Raw genomic sequence first — 18,045 nt, 5'->3', positions numbered from 1 at the left:
GTTAAATTCCCTATAGTATTAGCTAACACGGATATAGACAGAGAGAGAGAGACAGCAATGGTGGGGTAGTTATATATTGATGGAGAGAGCAGAAAAGAGGAGAGAGGAGAGGGGAAAGGGGAAAGGGTAGAGGAGAGCAGAGCAGAGTGGTTAGGGGAGAGAAGAGGGGAGACAGGGGGTGAGCCAGTGTATTACAGCCAGAAATGTGTAAAAGTAAGAAGTGCACAACCAGGGGAAAAGTGGAGAATTGGAAAAGCAGGAAGAGAAAAAGAGAGACAGCCAATTGAAACACACACAACTATTATCACAGAATCAAACTCACTGTTCAGTTCAAAGCTGAAATGAGATCACACACACACACACACACACACACACACACACTAATGAGAAATCAAACAGGTGACACACACACACACCAAGAGGAGCATCCTTACTCACCTTCCTCTTCGTCTGTCAACCTGCCCCTCTACCTCTCTCTTTTACTTCCTATCTCACTCTTTTGTTCAGTCTGTGTTGTGAGTTAAGCTCTTTTTTCAATCTTAAGCCTCTGTCAATTTTTGTGCTCTATTTCTGAGAAGAGTAAATCAACTTGCTGTCGACAATCTGGCGGAGAAATGATCAGTGAGTGTGTGGTCCGAAATGGCACACAGAGGGAAAATAAATGGAAGGATCTGAGCCTTTTTTGACCTCCCTCTCTCTCTCTCTCGCTCTCCTACTCTCTCACTCTCATCAATCTCTTTCTCTCTCTTCTATGCTCTCACCCTCTTTCTCTCTCTCTTTCTTCCATACTCCCTCTTTCTCTCTCTCTCTCTCTCTCTGTCACTCTTTATCTCTCTATCCATTGTTTAAACTGAATGCCGTAGGAGAGATATCACCACGTGTGATATAATAACAAGAGCACAAATGTAACTGACTCATAATTTGTATGTGTGTTTGTGTCTAACAATGAGAGCAACAACACCCAGGAGACACACGTCTTGTCTTCAATAAGATTATGGATAGATGATGATCGGACTACAGGAGAATAATCCTTCTCTAACTGACTGCCTTGTCTGAGCATGACGTGAGAGAGATATTAGACACTGGGATGTTGACATAACATAGCCTACTGGCTGCAAACTGAACTACTACATTAACCCGATCTTCAATCCTGCTCTTATGGGGCTTAAAGTCTACCTACACACACAAGTCTGACTTGACCTGACCCTGAGTGAGCGCACACACACACACAAGTCCGACTTGACCTGACCCTGAGTGAGCACACACACACACACACACAAGTTTGACTTGAAAGGTTACATTAAACTGTGTATGTTTAGAGGCTCAGCTCTACGACCAGAGGACGCCTTGGTGTGTAGCAGTAGGTGTTCAGCCATCAACATGTTCTCTTCTCTCCTGTTGACTCACACCTTAGTCCAGGAAGTCCTGCTGTGTGTTACTGTCACTAGTAGAAATGTGACAGCATTTTCACTCATTAAAGCTAACAGACACTAATTCATTACTTATACTTAAGTGGTTCATTTGAAAAACTCTAATTATGACTTATGATTATCAATTGGTATGATGGAAACCCAGTATTCACTAAGCCATTCTGTCCATTGTAAGCACTAAGTCAACTATAGTGAAGTCCAGTGAAAGCATGAAAACCTCCCTACATTCTCTATAGGCACCACAAGTTCACCTAAAGCACCTGATACACACATACTGTCAAGTCTCCAATAATCACTCTGTTCATTACGCCTCCTGCAGCCCCCATAGGACCACCATGCTGTGAAAACCCTAGTCTAGAGGTTGTTGGTCTCTGAGCGGGTCAGAAAAGTGAAGCCCAGTAGAGTTGGCTTACCTCTCTTCCCTCTACCGTTTTCATTCCCTTGTCAATACCATCGATTGGGAATATTTTATGAAGGCCAATTGCGTAATCATAATGGTCAGCCATTGTCAACTTTAGTTAATCATGCCAGAACACCCTTGGCTTAACAAATGGAGCAGGTATTGAACTGAACTGAGTGGGGGGGGGTAGAGAGAAATAATGATTCATCTCAGGAAGGGGGAGAGAAAAATAAGAGAATTTAACACTGATGGAAAGGGAAACACTGTGCAGAAAGGGTTTGATTGGACAAAAATGTATTTATTTTTACCTTCTGAATTCTGTGTATTGCTAGGTATTACTACACTGTTGGAGCTAGAAACAAGAATTTCGCTGCACCTGCAATAACATCTGCAAATCTGTGTACACGACCAAGAAACGTTAATTTGATTTGAGAAGAGAGAACTGGCAGAAGAAGTGACGCGATCATAGAACTGAAATGAAAGTGTCTGGCTTGTGTTTGAAATCCTGGTTCTGTCACATGCATAGATTCTTACAAGAGTAAACGGATCTGATATATGCAAGCACCAGAGTGAGAACATTCAGATAGAGATCCTCAAAAAGAAAGGAGGACCAAAGACCTCTTCATATAATTAATTAAAATGCCTTTATTAGTATGGCATGTTCAATAGAATCAAAGTTTGTAAAAATCCGCCGCGTTTTGGCTGTATGGCCTTCGTCAGGGAGTACAAAAAAATAATACATTGTCCTCTTTTGAACAGCTTTTCCAATTAGCCCTAATTAGAAGAGGGAGTGGTTACAAAATTGATTGGACACACCTAGTAAGCAATACTGTACACATTAAAAAGTGAAATACTGAAGCTATGTTATCATAAAAATACAACTCCAAGCTAGAAGTATCAGAACATTAAAAGGTAGTTCTAACCTTAAATATGACTGGGACAAGTGTCAAGAATAAGAAAGCAATATATTCCATAGTACACTAGAACACAGCAAAACATGAACAACAACAGTCTAACATAGCTGAGGGCAATTGAGCAAATCGTCCACTAGATGACAGCAAATGGACCTATCACAACCCTACAGGAAGGGTGAGAAATTCATATCTTCATTTAAACCAGGGTATTTAGTGGCCTGTAGTTTGTAAATCCAAAAACGTTCCCTTTGGTTTAATTGTTTAATTTTCTAATAGAGGCTGGAATATGATCAATACCCATAGCTTGTAGGGAGGCAGGGTTGCCATGGTGTAAGGACTTGTAGTGCCTTGCCATGGGGTAGTCTTCATTGCCTACCCGTATGGCGTACTTGTGTTCCGCTAAGTGGTCTTGAAGGCGTCTTTGTCCGTCCAATGTAGAACACCTTGCACTGTGGACATTCCAATCTATAGATGACATGAGTGGTTTTGCAGTTACTGAAATGCTTGACGTAATACTCCATTTTGGAAGCTGTGTCAACAAAATACTTCTGTGCAATATTTCTGCAATTGTTACATTTAAAAGAGCCCTTGGGTTTGTGGTCAAGCCAAGTGTTTTGAGAGTCACCCGGAAGATAACTGGACTAATTTGTCATTTAGGGTAGGACATCTCTTAAAGCTTATGACTGGTGGCTCAGGAAAGACTTGGCGTAGTAGTGTATCACTTTGGATGATTCCCCAATTATTTTTAATGATTCTTTTAATGTTCTCTGCTTCAGTGCTGTATTTTGTAACAAAATACACTCTCTCTGCTGAATCACGAGGCACTCCCCCTCGTAACAAGTTCTCTCTGTCAAGTAATCCAGCCCTTATTCCTGCATCTTTCAGGACCTGAACGCTGTAGCCCTGATTCAAGAAGCGATTCTCCAATTCAGCAGATTTGACACTGTAGTCTGTTTCCTGATCGCAAGTTCTGCGGACTCTTTGGAATTGGCCATATGGAATATTCTCTTTTAGCCTTTTGGGGTGAAAGCTGTCTGCCCTCAGAATGGTATTCCCATCTGTAGGCTTCCTAAAGATTGATATGTGCAAACAACCTTTGTCATTTTTACTAATGTTGAGGTACAAAAAATGTATGTTATCCTTGCTGTACTCCATAGTTAGTTTGATGTTAGGGTGTTTGACTCCAACCAAACCAAACACGACATAATCTTTCTAAGACAGAGAGGGACGCAGTTGAATCATTGTCCAAAAATGAACGGATTGTGGTTAAAACAGCAGACAAAGGTGGTGCTACAGTAGTGTGGAGTAAAGACAAATATGTGACAGAAGTCTACCGTCAATTAGACAATGACGAATTCTACCAATCTCTTACCTTCAATCCTACAGAGGACCTACAACTGAATTAAAAGGGATCCTCACAGAAGCTAAGGAGAATGGCTACATTTCAGACAATGAGTTCAAATTTCTTTTCAATTTCAGTCCGTGTATGGCTTCTTTTTACCTTCTTCCAAAAGTCCACAAAAATCTTGAAAATCCCCCAGGCAGACCAGTCATTAGTGGTAATGGAAGTCTGACAGAACCCATCTCTAAGTACATTGATTACTTTATTTAGCCTTTTCTGACGTCACTCCCAGCCTATCTTCAAGATACCACAGATGTGTTGAACAAAATTAAGGGATTGAACAATATAGGTACAGCTTCCTTTTTAGTCACCATGGATGTGGAGTCTCTATACACCACCATTGAGCATGAACAAGGTTTGGCAGCTATGAACCATTTCTTGAGTACCCGGCCTGAAACTCAGATGCCTCCTACAGAATTCATTGTATCACTGACTGAATGGACTCTTAATAATAACATCTTTATCTTTCAGGACCGTATTTTTAAACAGGTCAAAGGATGTGCCATGGGAGCTTGCTACAGCCCTTCCTACGCTGGTTTGTACTTGGGTAAATGGGAAAATGACTTCATTTTGGATCCTTCCAATAACCATTTCTTTGACCGGATTATATGGTGGGGACGCTATATTGATGTTTGCCTGTTTTGGTCCGGCTCAGAAGATGAACTTATTTCCTTCCACCAATATCTTAACAGCATTAACCCTAACATCAAACTAACTATGGAGTACAGCAAGGATAACATTCATTTTTTGGACCTCGACATTAGTAAAAATGACAAAGGTTGTTTGCACATATCAATCTTTAGGAAGCCTACAGATGGGAATACCATTCTGAGGGCAGACAGCTTTCACCCCAAAAGGCTAAAAGAGAATATTCCATATGGCCAATTCCAAAGAGTCCGCAGAATTTGCGATCAGGAAACAGACTACAGTGTCAAATCTGCTGAATTGGAGAATCGCTTCTTGAATCAGGGCTACAGCGTTCAGGTCCTGAAAGATGCAGGAATAAGGGCTGGATTACTTGACAGAGAGAACTTGTTACGAGGGGGAGTGCCTCGTGATTCAGCAGAGAGAGCCTCGTGATTCAGCAGAGAGAGTGTATTTTGTTACAAAATACAGCACTGAAGCAGAGAACATTAAAAGAATCATTAAAAATAATTGGGGAATCATCCAAAGTGATACACTACTACGCCAAGTCTTTCCTGAGCCACCAGTCATAAGCTTTAAGAGATGTCCTACCCTAAATGACAAATTAGTCCAGTTATCTTCCGGGTGACTCTCAAAACACTTGGCTTGACCACAAACCCAAGGGCTCTTTTAAATGTAACAATTGCAGAAATATTGCACAGAAGTATTTTGTTGACACAGCTTCCAAAATGGAGTATTACGTCAAGCATTTCAGTAACTGCAAAACCACTCATGTCATCTATAGATTGGAATGTCCACAGTGCAAGGTGTTCTACATTGGACGGACAAAGACGCCTTCAAGACCACTTAGCGGAACACAAGTACGCCATACGGGTAGGCAATGAAGACTACCCCATGGCAAGGCACTACAAGTCCTTACACCATGGCAACCCTGCCTCCCTACAAGCTATGGGTATTGATCATATTCCAGCCTCTATTAGAAAATTAAACAATTAAACCAAAGGGAACGTTTTTGGATTTACAAACTACAGGCCACTAAGTACCCTGGTTTAAATGATTAAATGAAGATATGAATTTCTCACCCTTCCTGTAGGGTCCATTTGCTGTCATCTAGTGGACATTTTGCTCAATTGCCCTCAGCTATGTTAGACTGTTGTTGTTCATGTTTTGCTGTGTTCTAGTGTACTATGGAATATATTGCTTTCTTATTCTTGACACTTGTCCCAGTCATATTTAAGGTTAGAACTACCTTTAAGTGTCCTGATACTTCTAGCTTGGAGTTGTATTTTTATGATAACATAGCTTCAGTATTTCACTTTTTAATGTGTACAGTATTGCTTACTAGGTGTGTCCAATCAATTTTGTAACCACTCCCTCTTCTAATTAGGGCTAATTGGAAAAGCTGTTCAAAAGAGGACAATGTATTATTTTTTTGTACTCCCTGACGAAGGCCATGCAGCCGAAACGCGTCGGATTTTTACAAACTTTGTTTCTATTGAACATGCCATACTAATAAAGGCATTTTAATTAATTATATGAAGAGGTCCTTGGTACTCCTTTTTGATGAACAATTCACCCCTTTTACCAAAGAGCCCCTTCTATCTACCAAATGTACTATTGTGTACCTTAGTAGCGCTTCCCTTCCTCTTTCTACTCATTCAGATAGAGATATTTTAGTTTAGAGCAACCTCGTTGTATAGATACTGTACCTAAACTACTCCTATGTACCCAGGGTCAGGAATAATTGTGTTGTATAGTGTATGAGTGATCGATCACTTCAGGATCCTTACCTTAAATAATTCCTTCGTTATTTCTATTAAGCTATCATCATCAACATGTATATACTAAATAATTATCCTTTTATCCCATCAAGTGAAAAACAGGAAGCCATATTTACTCACAGAGGACTTTTATTCCACTTCTGAATGAAGCAGGTTCAGTGCAACAGAGAGAATCTCTTAACACCTAGATTCCATCTCACCTTTCACAAGAACATGGTCTTTACAATAGAAAAATAAAGTTGTGATTGTTATTTGTTTAATGCGGGTAACTTTCTCATGGCAAGGTAAGGGCGATAGTCCAATCGAATGGGAAATATGTGGTCACATGACGTAGCTCAGTAGCATTTGGTTGGTTGCTTTACTCCTTGGTGGCCATGTGAGCCATCAGGTCAATGACACGGTTGCTGTAGCCAAACTCGTTGTCATACCTGGGGAGAGAGAGACACGGTCAGGTTTCTTCACTCAACAAGAATGTGTAGGTGTGTGTCCGCCTGTATATTTGCAGAGGATGAATGCGTACCATGTAACCAGCTTGACGAAGTGGTCGTTCAGAGCAATGCCAGCGCCGGCATCAAAGATGGAGGAGTGGGTGTCGCCGTTGAAGTCTGAAGACACAACCTGTTGCTCAGTGTATCCAAGAATTCCCTTCATGGGTCCATCGGCGGCAGCCTTGACAACCTTCTTGATGGCGTCGTAGCTGGCCTGTGGTTCAAGCAAACAAGAGGTGGGTTGTCAAATTGTTCCATTGTTGCTACATTTACAATGCTAACTAATCATGTATCAATTAAGGCATTGTCTTGTCTACTTAATGGGCTTTACTGCCATCTTTATTTAAAGATGTGGTCACTGTCTAACAATTGGTCCTAGGACAGTGTTACCTGTTTGATTGTATTGCAGGTAAGGTACACCATAGAGAAACTCAGACATGTGTATTGGCAGTTTGGTAAGTCAGGGGAGGGGCTACTCACAGGCTTCTCCAGACGAACAGTCAGGTCCACCACTGAGACGTTGGGGGTGGGGACACGGAAGGCCATGCCAGTTATCTTGCTGTGAGGAAGAAGAGGGGGTGACAGCAGCGTAAGGTCAAAGTTCAACTTACTCCTCTACAGTTTGATATACAGACATAATAAATGACTGGTTCTTAGACAAATGTCTGTGCTTCATTGCTATACATTTTACTGTTGACTGAAAACTGTAGTGGCAGACTAGTGTTATAAATGTGTTACTGGTCTAGTTAGAGGTTGTCATAAGTGAATGTACAGCTGTATCATAGTGTTTTACTGGTGTCTAGTTAGAGGTTGTGAACTTCTGATACTAGTGTCTTGTTTTACTGGTTGTTTAGTTATTTAGAGGTTGTGGTACTGACCCGTTCAGTTCGGGGATGACCTTGCCGACAGCCTTGGCTGCTCCGGTGGAGGCAGGGATGATGTTCTGGCTGGCGCCACGTCCATCCCTCCACAGCTTTCCAGAAGGACCATCAACGGTCTTCTGGGTGGCGGTGACGGCGTGAACGGTGCTCTGAGAGAGAGAGCGAGATGTTAAGGGAAGGGAGATGAGAGGAGTGATCCACATTAAGGTACAGAAGTGGTGGTAGTGGGGGACAGCTAGATAAGAACAGAGATGGTGTGTTGGTGATCTTAAACACAGTCCATCCCTTGTTCTGTACTGTTAGTGTTTTGTGTCGATGTGAAATCTGTCAATATGTCAGAATAAGCCCTCTAGGTGATTGTTCCCAGGTGTTGCGTCTTAATCCGTACCATCAGACCCTCAATGATGTGGAAGTTATCGTGGATGACCTTGGCCAGGGGAGCCAGGCAGTTGGTTGTGCATGAAGCATTGCTGTGGAGAGAGACGTGCTAAATTATAGTCTGAACCACAACAGAATAGCCAGGCGCTGCAGATAGTATCTGTTAAGTGGAGGGAGTGTGTTCAGCCGGAGGGAAGAGGGTCTCACCTGACAACCTTGAGGGAGTTCTCGTACTTCTCGTGGTTGACGCCCATGACGAACATGGGTGCATCAGCGCTGGGAGCAGAGATGACAACCCTCTTGGCACCGCCCTTCAGATGGGTCTGGGGGAGGGGGGAGAGATGTTAGAGTCCGTTATTACATTTTCTGTAGCCTGGTTAAATATTGTGGCCTAGTTATTGTATGTATTCAAAATAATGCACCACATGCAGGTTAAGCCTGATGGGTAAAGTCATGTTATAAAGGAGTTATTTCTGTTCGAATGATATTCCTATATCATACAGTTCTGGATGCTGTGTACTGATGGGGATACTTACAGAGGCCTTCTCAATGGTGGTGAAAACACCTGTTGACTCAACCACATAGGTGGCACCAGCATCTCCCCACTTGATGTTAGCTGGGTCTTTCCTGAGAACAAGAGAGAGAAGAGGAGGTTCAGGGTTATGTTATGAGGAAGCAGAGCACCATTTACTAATAGACTATCATTTATATCATTATAGATTCCACAAGGGGGCGCCATTCCATAAAGCCACAAGGGACTTCAGGTCTCTCCTGCATATTCTACAGATGCTGACCTGATTTGTATGAATTTTTTTAGATGTGGAAAGAAAATGTGAATTATTTGTTACTAAATGAATGAACTCACTCGTGGAACACAGTGATTTTGTGTCCATCGATGACCAGCTTGCCACCCTCAGCCTTGACCTCACCGTGGAAACGTCCGTGGGTGGAGTCATACTTGAACATGTAGACCTGAAGAGGGAGAAGGAGAGGTGAGTCTCTTGGCCTATTGTTAATAGATCCTAAGTTATGACAGGGCCATTGTTTGTTCATTGAGTGCGTCAGGGTGACAGCAACATTCAACGGTCTTGAAGTTAATGAAACCACTTACTAAGTTAGGGTGAAGAACTAATCTATACATAAGCTAAATATTTCACTAAGTCTTAAAACCTTAATTTATGTCAGGGATCAATACATTTTTCTACTGATTCAGTGGACTAGAAGTCCCTGGTCCATTGTAGGCTTTAGGCTACTCACCATGTAGTCCAGGTCGATGAAGGGGTCGTTGATGGCCACAATCTCAACTCCCTTCTTGGAGTGGAATGCAGCACGGGTCACCAGACGCCCGATACGGCCGAATCTGGGGGACAAGACAATTCATTCCATTAATGTCACACCCAGTCCTCAACAATACTACGGAATTTCATAAACCTCTCACTATTGAAAAACAAATGAAGTTGTGGAAGTCCCATCTGTCTCTCTTGTATTCTAATGTAACAGCTGGTGCCTTACTCAGTAGGGAGCCATGTTTCAAAGGTCACAGATAGAAATGTAATGTATACAACTGAACTGACATTTGTTCCACAACATCTGACTGTTGTGTAGCACCTGAAGCAAAAGACTCAAGACTGGATATAGAGCTTTCAGAGAAATCTCAAATGAACATGTGACCTCAAAATACTGTATTTCCAGAGAAAGAGGACAGGGTTCAGGAGGTTGTGTATCATAGCCAGCAGATTGAACAGGACTGAGGCTGTACCCTCTGGGGTATAAAGTCTACCCCTGATGTGGTAATCCTCCACCATGAAGTGAGAGGCCTGTTTGATTAGTAGAGTTACTTTTTAACTAGAAAAATCTGGTTCACAGACAGACAGGCTCTGACACTGTCCTCCGAGAGGTGGAAGGGAGGCAAAGAGGAGGATAGGAGCAATGGAACTGCAGATCCCCCTCACATGCGAGTAGTGAGGCCAAAGACATTTACAACTGTAGACTGCACAATAAAACTGTTCTATTCAACTAAGCACAAGGTGATCACTTGTCTACTAGTGAAAACATCACAGAGAACAAGATACCACCAGGGTGACCGTCCCTGGGTTTGTGTGTCTGTCCTGCTAACCAGAGTGTGCCTTCTGCAAAACACAAGTCTTTACACAGTTGCTGCTCTTTAGTCACTGAGCTAGTTTAGAGTAAGACCGCTATTAAATGTTCTGATGGTTCAGAATGTCAACAAGACACTACTGTACCCCTGACCTTTTCTCCAAAGGGTGCCTGGCTAAAAAAAGACTGGCGCAAGAGGGTACAGAGAGGAGGGTCATGTAAGCCAACCTCCTCTCAGGGCTCGTCTGAATACCACACATCGGGGATGACTTGTGCATCATATGAAACTTGTGTTTCTCGCAAAGAGAGGGCGGGTCCTTTCGAAGGGGCATCAGTACTCCCCGTGTGAGGTTAACAGGGTACAGCCACTAGTAAGGAATGATGTCATGAAATCTTGATTGTATTCATTCCTATATTTTTGTTTTTATTAATTGGTATTAGCAAGATTTGCCATTTCAAATAACTATCTGGTTTAAAAGTGTAAGCTCTGCACTAGGTCAAGCCAGAGTAGGAGATTCTAACCCTGTGTGTGTGGTGGTGATAAATTGTTAGATTGTGTGTGTTGCTGTGATAGTTAAGGGGTTAAATGAAAATGTATCTTACCCATTAACACCTACTTTCACCATTTTGCCTGAGTTGGTCTAGTCCTCTGTGGGGGGGGGGGGGGGGGGGGGGGGGGGGGAAGAGACATTAGCTATTAAAACAAACATTGACCATCCATTATGATTTCTGGGGATTTCCATACTTTATGGCATAGAACTTTGCAACCGAGTTATAGCTTTAAGGTAAGCAGAGGCATAGAGAACATAACATAGCATAAGAGAATAATAGATTATGCCATAGGTTCCCTAGAATGGATAACTTATCTGAACAGTATCTACACATCAAATGTCTGCAACTCATAGTAAAGTTCATGCAAAGAAAAGTTGCATTTAAAAGCACAGCAAACTGTTTTAAACTGGAATAAAATGTGTGATAGTCTATTTAAGAAACAGTTATGAACTTTGAAAGTCTAAAACTTTGCGTCTCGGATTGAGTTTAATCACGGCAGATTGAAGTGACTTTAACAAGAGGTTTGAATAGGCTTTTCTAAAGCAAAAAAAAGCTATAGACATCAAGTAGTTGGAGTTGCATCTCATCAACTATGACATTAAATAAATGGTCACGCATGAAACAAGTCTTAGAATAAAACAAACAATTGCAAGGTTGTCAAGCCAAAAACGGACAATCTGCCTAATCTTGTTGCAATCTAGTCCCATATTATCCCCAGCCATTAACTTCGTTAGATATCCTAATGTAGCCGTTGGTTGGTCATTTACCGTTTGTGAGATGCCTCAATCCTGTCTTACGACTTTCGGGTGTGAGTGGGGACTGGTAGAGCTGGGTTACCTATTTATTTCCACCCTGTATGGACACGCCCCTTTGTGTGCTACGGGCTCTAAACCCCGCCCCTTTCAGAATGTCAAGGTCATAAGGAAGTTGTAACTAGTCAGCCTATTATACATTTTGTGTATGTAGCCTAACAATAAAGTTACATTAGCTATAGTATGAAAACATGAATTTAAATATTTAATTGGGTCTTGCTGTTTTCACCCTGTTTTATTTAACTAGGCAAGTCAGTTAAGAACAAATTCTTATTTACAATGACAGTCTACTGTGAAACAGTGGGTTAACTGCCTTGTTCAGGGGCAGAATGACACATTTTTACCTTGTCAGCTTGGGGATTTGATTCAGCAACCTTGCGGTTACTGGCACAACGCTCTAACCACTAGGCTACCTGCCTCCCCTTGCCTGTTTTTTAAACTAAAACTGGCCTAAAGTAGCATTGATTTCGTGGGTTCTAGGGAATAGTGTAGGCCTGAATATTGAGTGAAGTGCTTTCACTTTGATTTATTTTTCTTTCAGGGAAGTTCATCAGACTCTCTGTATCTGTCTGAATATATGGCCCTCTTATTTCACTCAAGGCCGCCACGTTCAACCACTAGATTTGATTATCACTGAATGTTTTTTTTGTATACCTTTTTAAACCTTCCCATAACTTTAATTCTGAAGCATAGGAACAGATGATGCAACACTACACAGATATAATAAATCCTTGGATGGCCAAATGATATAATACAGGGTCTGTTCCTATGTGACCTTCTCACTAGATAGAGAGAGCCAGACAGCGAGAGCAAACGGGGATCAAATCACTTTCCTCCTCAGTGTGACATTTACAGTCCAAAGACCATGACCCTTCACTTTCAACCTCTCTCTCTCTCCTCTCCTTCTCCTGCCTGGGGTGTGAGGAGGGCTGTGTGGACCTATGGCCATGCCCTGGTCAGGTCAGTCTATAGAGTCTGAACACATCACATTTTGCAAAATCTCATGCCTTAAGCCAAGACACAGTTCTCACAGAAATAACTTGTGTGTTTTTGTCTGTCTAATGAAGTGACTGTGTCTAAGGAGTTGAGTTCTATCTATGTCAGAGTAACTGAATGGAAAGTCTGGTTATCACACAAGATTGGGTCCGTGGATCTGGTTTTGTTCACTTGGTGTCTCAAAAGAACATTATGAACAAGAAAACCCAAGGATTTTAGTTCTCTAAATTAAGCTACCCCTCCAGCCTTGTCTTATGTACAGAAATCCAGGCTGTCTGGCCGTGGTAGGGACAAGTATATATGTAGCCCTGTGTCATGTGGCACATTTTCCTAATTTGAAAGCCTTCTCTTTTGCTTTAACATGAAACAGCCCACCTTGTATATTCTAGTGTACCACCCTCCTAAACCTAAACCTAATAGTTGGTTCATTGAAGAATTCTCTGACCTCTGTCTTTGGTTATGTCTAAATATGACAGGGTTATTCTTGGAGATCTAAACATTCATGTTTAGCCCAAATAATGCACTAGCTAGGGAGTTTTCAACCCGGTAGCATCCTTTAACTTTGTGCTACATGCCACAGGGCCGACACACAACCAAGGCCATACTGTTGATCTGGTGCTGTCCTATGATCTGAATATTGATTACTTGGAAACTATTGATGTGTGTCTCTGACAATCTCAGTGTTGTTTTTAAAATGCTTCCTCCTACTTCTCCTAAAAATGTGTTTGTCGCCACTCACTCTCACATCATTATCTCCACAACTCCTAGTAAGTTCATCTACCAATGCCTTTTGATCCTCTACTACTCCTGTTATTTGTCGTCACACCGATGATTTTCTGGAAAGTTTCAATGATATGGGTGAGGCTACTTTAGACTCAGTGGCACCAGTTAAAACCAGAAATAAACTGCCGGCCAGCGTCTCATCATAGTTAAATGACCACACATCTGCTTTAAAAAGTGAACTTGGAAAGGCTGAACATAAATGGAAGGCCTGCAAACTTCAAGTATTCTATGAGATAATGAAGGAGCTGATGAGAAATGATAATGTTGCAGGTTAAAGATGCAAGAGTGAACTACTTCTCTACCCTGATCTCTGAGAACTCCCACAACTTTAGAAAATATTAGATCCCAGATTGACAGTAGCTGACTCCATACCAGCATTGCTGGCCAGGAGGCACTTGAGGCAACTACTCTGAGACTGTCTACTGCTTCCTTTTTCTCCTTTGAGCAAATATCCTTTGAGTCCCTCCTTGATACTGTAGGTCACTTGAAGACCTCCTCCTGGCCCTTGGACATGATCCCTACTAGATCGCACATACCTTCGGGTTGGCCCTTACATTCTGCCTATTGTAAGTAGCTCCCTGACTTCTGGCTTCTTTTCAGCTTATTTTAAAACTGATCTGGTCCAACCTCTCCTTAAAGAGCCCAATCTAGACCCCTCCTCACTGAGTAATTATAGACTTATCTCTAAACTTTTTCTCCAAGATTTTTGAAAAAGTGGTTGGTGGCTTACTTGAGTATGAACAACTTATTTGAAAAATTCAGTCTGGCTTCCGCTCACAGCACGGAAGCTGATTTATTAAAGTCAGTAATGACTTTCTGTTGGCTGCCGATCCTGGCAAATGCTCTACCCTAGTTATTTTGGATCTCAGTGCCGTGTTTGATACTATTGATCATAATATTCTTGTCAACCGGCTAGAAAGGTGGATGGGAATCTCCGGCGTTGCCCTCGATTGGTACAGGTCATATTTATGTAACAGATATTTCTCAGTGAACATTGGTGGTTCAGTATTGTCCCCATCACCTATTTACTATGGGGTCCCTCAGGGGTCAATTCTGGGGTCAAACACATTCAGTGACTTTTGTCCATTTATGATGACCTTTTTTTGTTGTTGCAATGAGTATGTTCAATAACAATTATAAAAGGAAAGGACACATCTATGGTTAATTTTTAAAATGATGGATACCATTACTGCCTATGCGGTCGCTGGCTTGAAAAGTCGCTGGTTTGAATCACCAAGCCGACTACTATAGGTGAAAAAAGTCGGTGGCCTTGAGCAAGGCACTTAACCCTAATAATGGCTGATCCCTGGCCGTGAACACACTCTCCGAGGGTTGTCCAAAATATATATATAATTCACACGTGTATGAAACACACTTGTATATGTGTGAAATAGTACAAATGTAAACACCCAAGTAATTACTATTATTGAAAAATATAATCTGGTTTTCAATCATTTCTTCTGATCGTAAATGTCCCATTAGGTCAATAAGTAATTGTTGGAACCAGGTAGGGGCGTCAGGGATCTTCTCTTTCTGCTCTCTATAGGAATATAAAACAACCAATTAGTAGAGTCTGAACCCTTAGGCCTTTGGCCAATATGCCTCTACAAGCAAAACACACAACAACTTGTACCTAAATATCACAGTGAAGGAAATAGCACAGAACTAGTGCAACATGTTCTCAAACACAGCGCGACATGCCATGACACATGACACATGAACAACATGTTCAACAGCACAATAGCAGTCATGCCACCCTGCACTAATATTTTTGTCAAAGGTGTTGGAAGTTAGGGTGGTGACGAGCCAATGACCTGGGCATAGTTGAACTACCACGACCCCATGTGAACACGCACTGCTCTTGGCCTCCGCTGCACAGCTTAAGGTCAGAGAGGTGAAGTAAAGGTCGTTCTATAAATATAATCAGACCGGTCTACTCCTTGGTGGATGGTATACACTGGTGATACTGTGTACTGTATTTGACCCTGCTTAATATCACACCACATGATCACACAGTCATCATAGGTCATACTATAGTCCATGGTAGGCTAATATAAAGGCCAACTTCTCCCTTAATTGAGGTTTTTCATGTAGGCCTACAGATTTCTGTAAGAAAACATTTAATTTGTGTCTGATAATTCACTGTTCAGTTGGTTAGTTATGTTCAGATTTGTGTAGTGCTTTTGAGAAAATCAGAGGAAGCCAAAAGTAGTTTTGAATACTAAAGAGGAGCCATGGGCTTAAATCTAGACCCAGAAGACCCTAGACCAGACGCTGAGAGTACAAGAAGACTACTGCTGTAGGCTATGTGTCAATATACAGTGCCCTCTGTAATTACTGGGACAGTGAAGCATTTTTTCTTTTCTTGGATTTGAAATCAAACAATGACTATGAGGTTAAAGTGCAGACTCAGCTTTAATTTGAGGGTATTTTCATCCATATCAGGTGAACCATTTAGAAATTACAGCACTTTTGTACATAGTCCCCCCATATTTGGGGAGCAAAAGTCTTGGGACAGATAATGTGTATTAAAGTAATACCAAGATAATTGTGCTTCTGTAATTTTCTTACTCATCATTATTCCCGATTCATTCAGGATTATCCGTAGTCATGGTAGCATCCACATTCATGTAGAAGTGTTTAGAAACGTATTCTATTCTTATTTACATTAAAAGTGAATCCAAAATGACACAATACATTATTTATCATTCATTTCTATTGGGCACAAAATAATCTGAAACACAACCAAAACAAGCCACAAATGCATCCAACAAATTTGTAGAGTCACAAGCTTGATGTAATCATTGGTGCTATGAATATGAGACCAAATACTAAACTTTTACTACTTTAATAGAGCAATCCTACAACCCTGGTGTTGTCAGCACTGTCCATGCTCTGACTAACTTGAGTTATCTGAAATGTCTTTGGATTTTACCTCTGGTATACCTCTGGTAAAACATGCATCAGAAAGGTGTTCACCTGGGTTCATATGCTGCTGAATTATCATCACTCTCATAATGTTCATTAGCAGAGTCCAGCACTAAGTCTGAAGTCTGGATTGCACTTCGGGTTGGACCTTGGAACATGACAGATAAATTCAGACTGACCTCTTGTGGTTTACTTTAGGGACTGCATCCAGTCTTTTAACCTGAGTTAACCTCTTCTGTGACGAACACACTACTGACTCTAGAGCCCTCAATCTCAACTCTGCACCTCGAAGCCAGTTCCAATGCATTTTTGAATTGTCCCCCTAATTGAATTGTCCCCCTAATCAGGGACTGGTTTAGACCTGGGGCACCAGGTGTGTGCAATTAATTACAAGGTAGAACAGAAAACCAGCAGGCTCCAGACCTCGTAGGGTCAGAGTTGAGTACCCCTGCTCTAGAGACTCTCAGTATCCATCTCCCAACCTCTAATGCACTTTATTGACCCTGGTGAAATGCCCTTTTTCCCCAACCCAGAACTGACCCTGGTGAACTCCCCTCTTTCCCCAACCCAGAACTGACCCTGGGGAAATACCCTCTTTCCCCAACCCAGAACTGACCCTGGTGGAATGCCCTCTTTCCCCAACCCAGAACTGACCCTGGTGAAATGCCCTCTTTCCCCAACCCAGAACTGACCCTGGTGAACTCCCCTCTTTCCCCAACCCAGAACTGACCCTGGTGAAATACCCTCTTTCCCCAACCCAGAACTGACACTGGTGAAATCCCTTCTTTCCCCAACCCAGAACTGACCCTGGTGAAATGCCCTCTTTCCCCAACCCAGAACTGACCCTGGTGAAATGCCCTCTTTCCCCAACCCAGAACTGACCCTGGTGAACTCCCCTCTTTCCCCAACCCAGAACTGACCCTGGTGAAATGCCCTCTTTCCCCAACCCAGAACTGACCCTGGTGAACTCCCCTCTTTCCCCAACCCAGAACTGACCCTGGTGAACTCCCCTCTTTCCCCAACCCAGAACTGACCCTGGTGAAATGCCCTCTTTCCCCAACCCAGAACTGACCCTGGTGAACTCCCCTCTTTCCCCATCCCAGAACTGTATTTAAAGAGAGAAGATGATGTTCTGTTTTGGAAGTACTTGTCATATAGACAATAGTTAACTCGCTTCTATAAGTGAGATACTAACGACATAGTAAATTCAGTTTGGAAGCTTCAGTGGTAGCTTGATTAGCGTAGCTCCAAGCCCTAATTGGTCCTCCCACACAAGCCCACCATGTAATGCAGGTATTTCATTTAGCTCTGAGGAAGACATGTACCTTCTCTCTCTCCCTCAGCTGCCTGTGGCAGATTTAATAAAAACGACCATGGAAACAGAGGTATAAATATCTGCTGTGAGAAATTGAACCTTCAAATTGAATGGAAATGCATGAATATGTAGATGACATATGCCAATGTGAAATGAACAAATGGAGGAGTAGAGGATTTGAGGATGAATCTGCCACTGGAAGATGTCAGGACTTTAATAGAACACAACACTCAATACAACATG

General features: G+C 42.0%; 1 protein-coding gene across 1 annotated transcript; it reads right to left on the bottom strand.

Moving 5' to 3' along the window:
• Window positions 1–6,683: 6,683 nt before the first annotated feature.
• On the bottom strand, window positions 6,684–11,802 carry LOC129857208 (glyceraldehyde-3-phosphate dehydrogenase). The gene is made up of 11 exons (XM_055925234.1): window positions 11,736–11,802; window positions 11,020–11,065; window positions 9,577–9,679; window positions 9,185–9,291; window positions 8,856–8,946; window positions 8,527–8,642; window positions 8,330–8,411; window positions 7,939–8,090; window positions 7,541–7,619; window positions 7,093–7,274; window positions 6,684–7,000 (listed from the first exon to the last, which is right to left on the bottom strand). The coding sequence occupies exons 2-11, from the start codon at window positions 11,040–11,042 to the stop codon at window positions 6,931–6,933; spliced, it is 1,005 nt and encodes a 334-aa protein (XP_055781209.1). The 5' UTR covers window positions 11,043–11,065; window positions 11,736–11,802; the 3' UTR covers window positions 6,684–6,930.
• Window positions 11,803–18,045: the final 6,243 nt, after the last annotated feature.

The sequence above is a fragment of the Salvelinus fontinalis genome, chromosome 6, assembly GCF_029448725.1.
Source record: "Salvelinus fontinalis isolate EN_2023a chromosome 6, ASM2944872v1, whole genome shotgun sequence".
NCBI lineage: Eukaryota > Metazoa > Chordata > Actinopteri > Salmoniformes > Salmonidae > Salvelinus > Salvelinus fontinalis.
The sequence above is the reverse complement of the archived record's forward strand: the minus strand, read 5'-3'. Positions and strand labels throughout refer to the sequence as shown.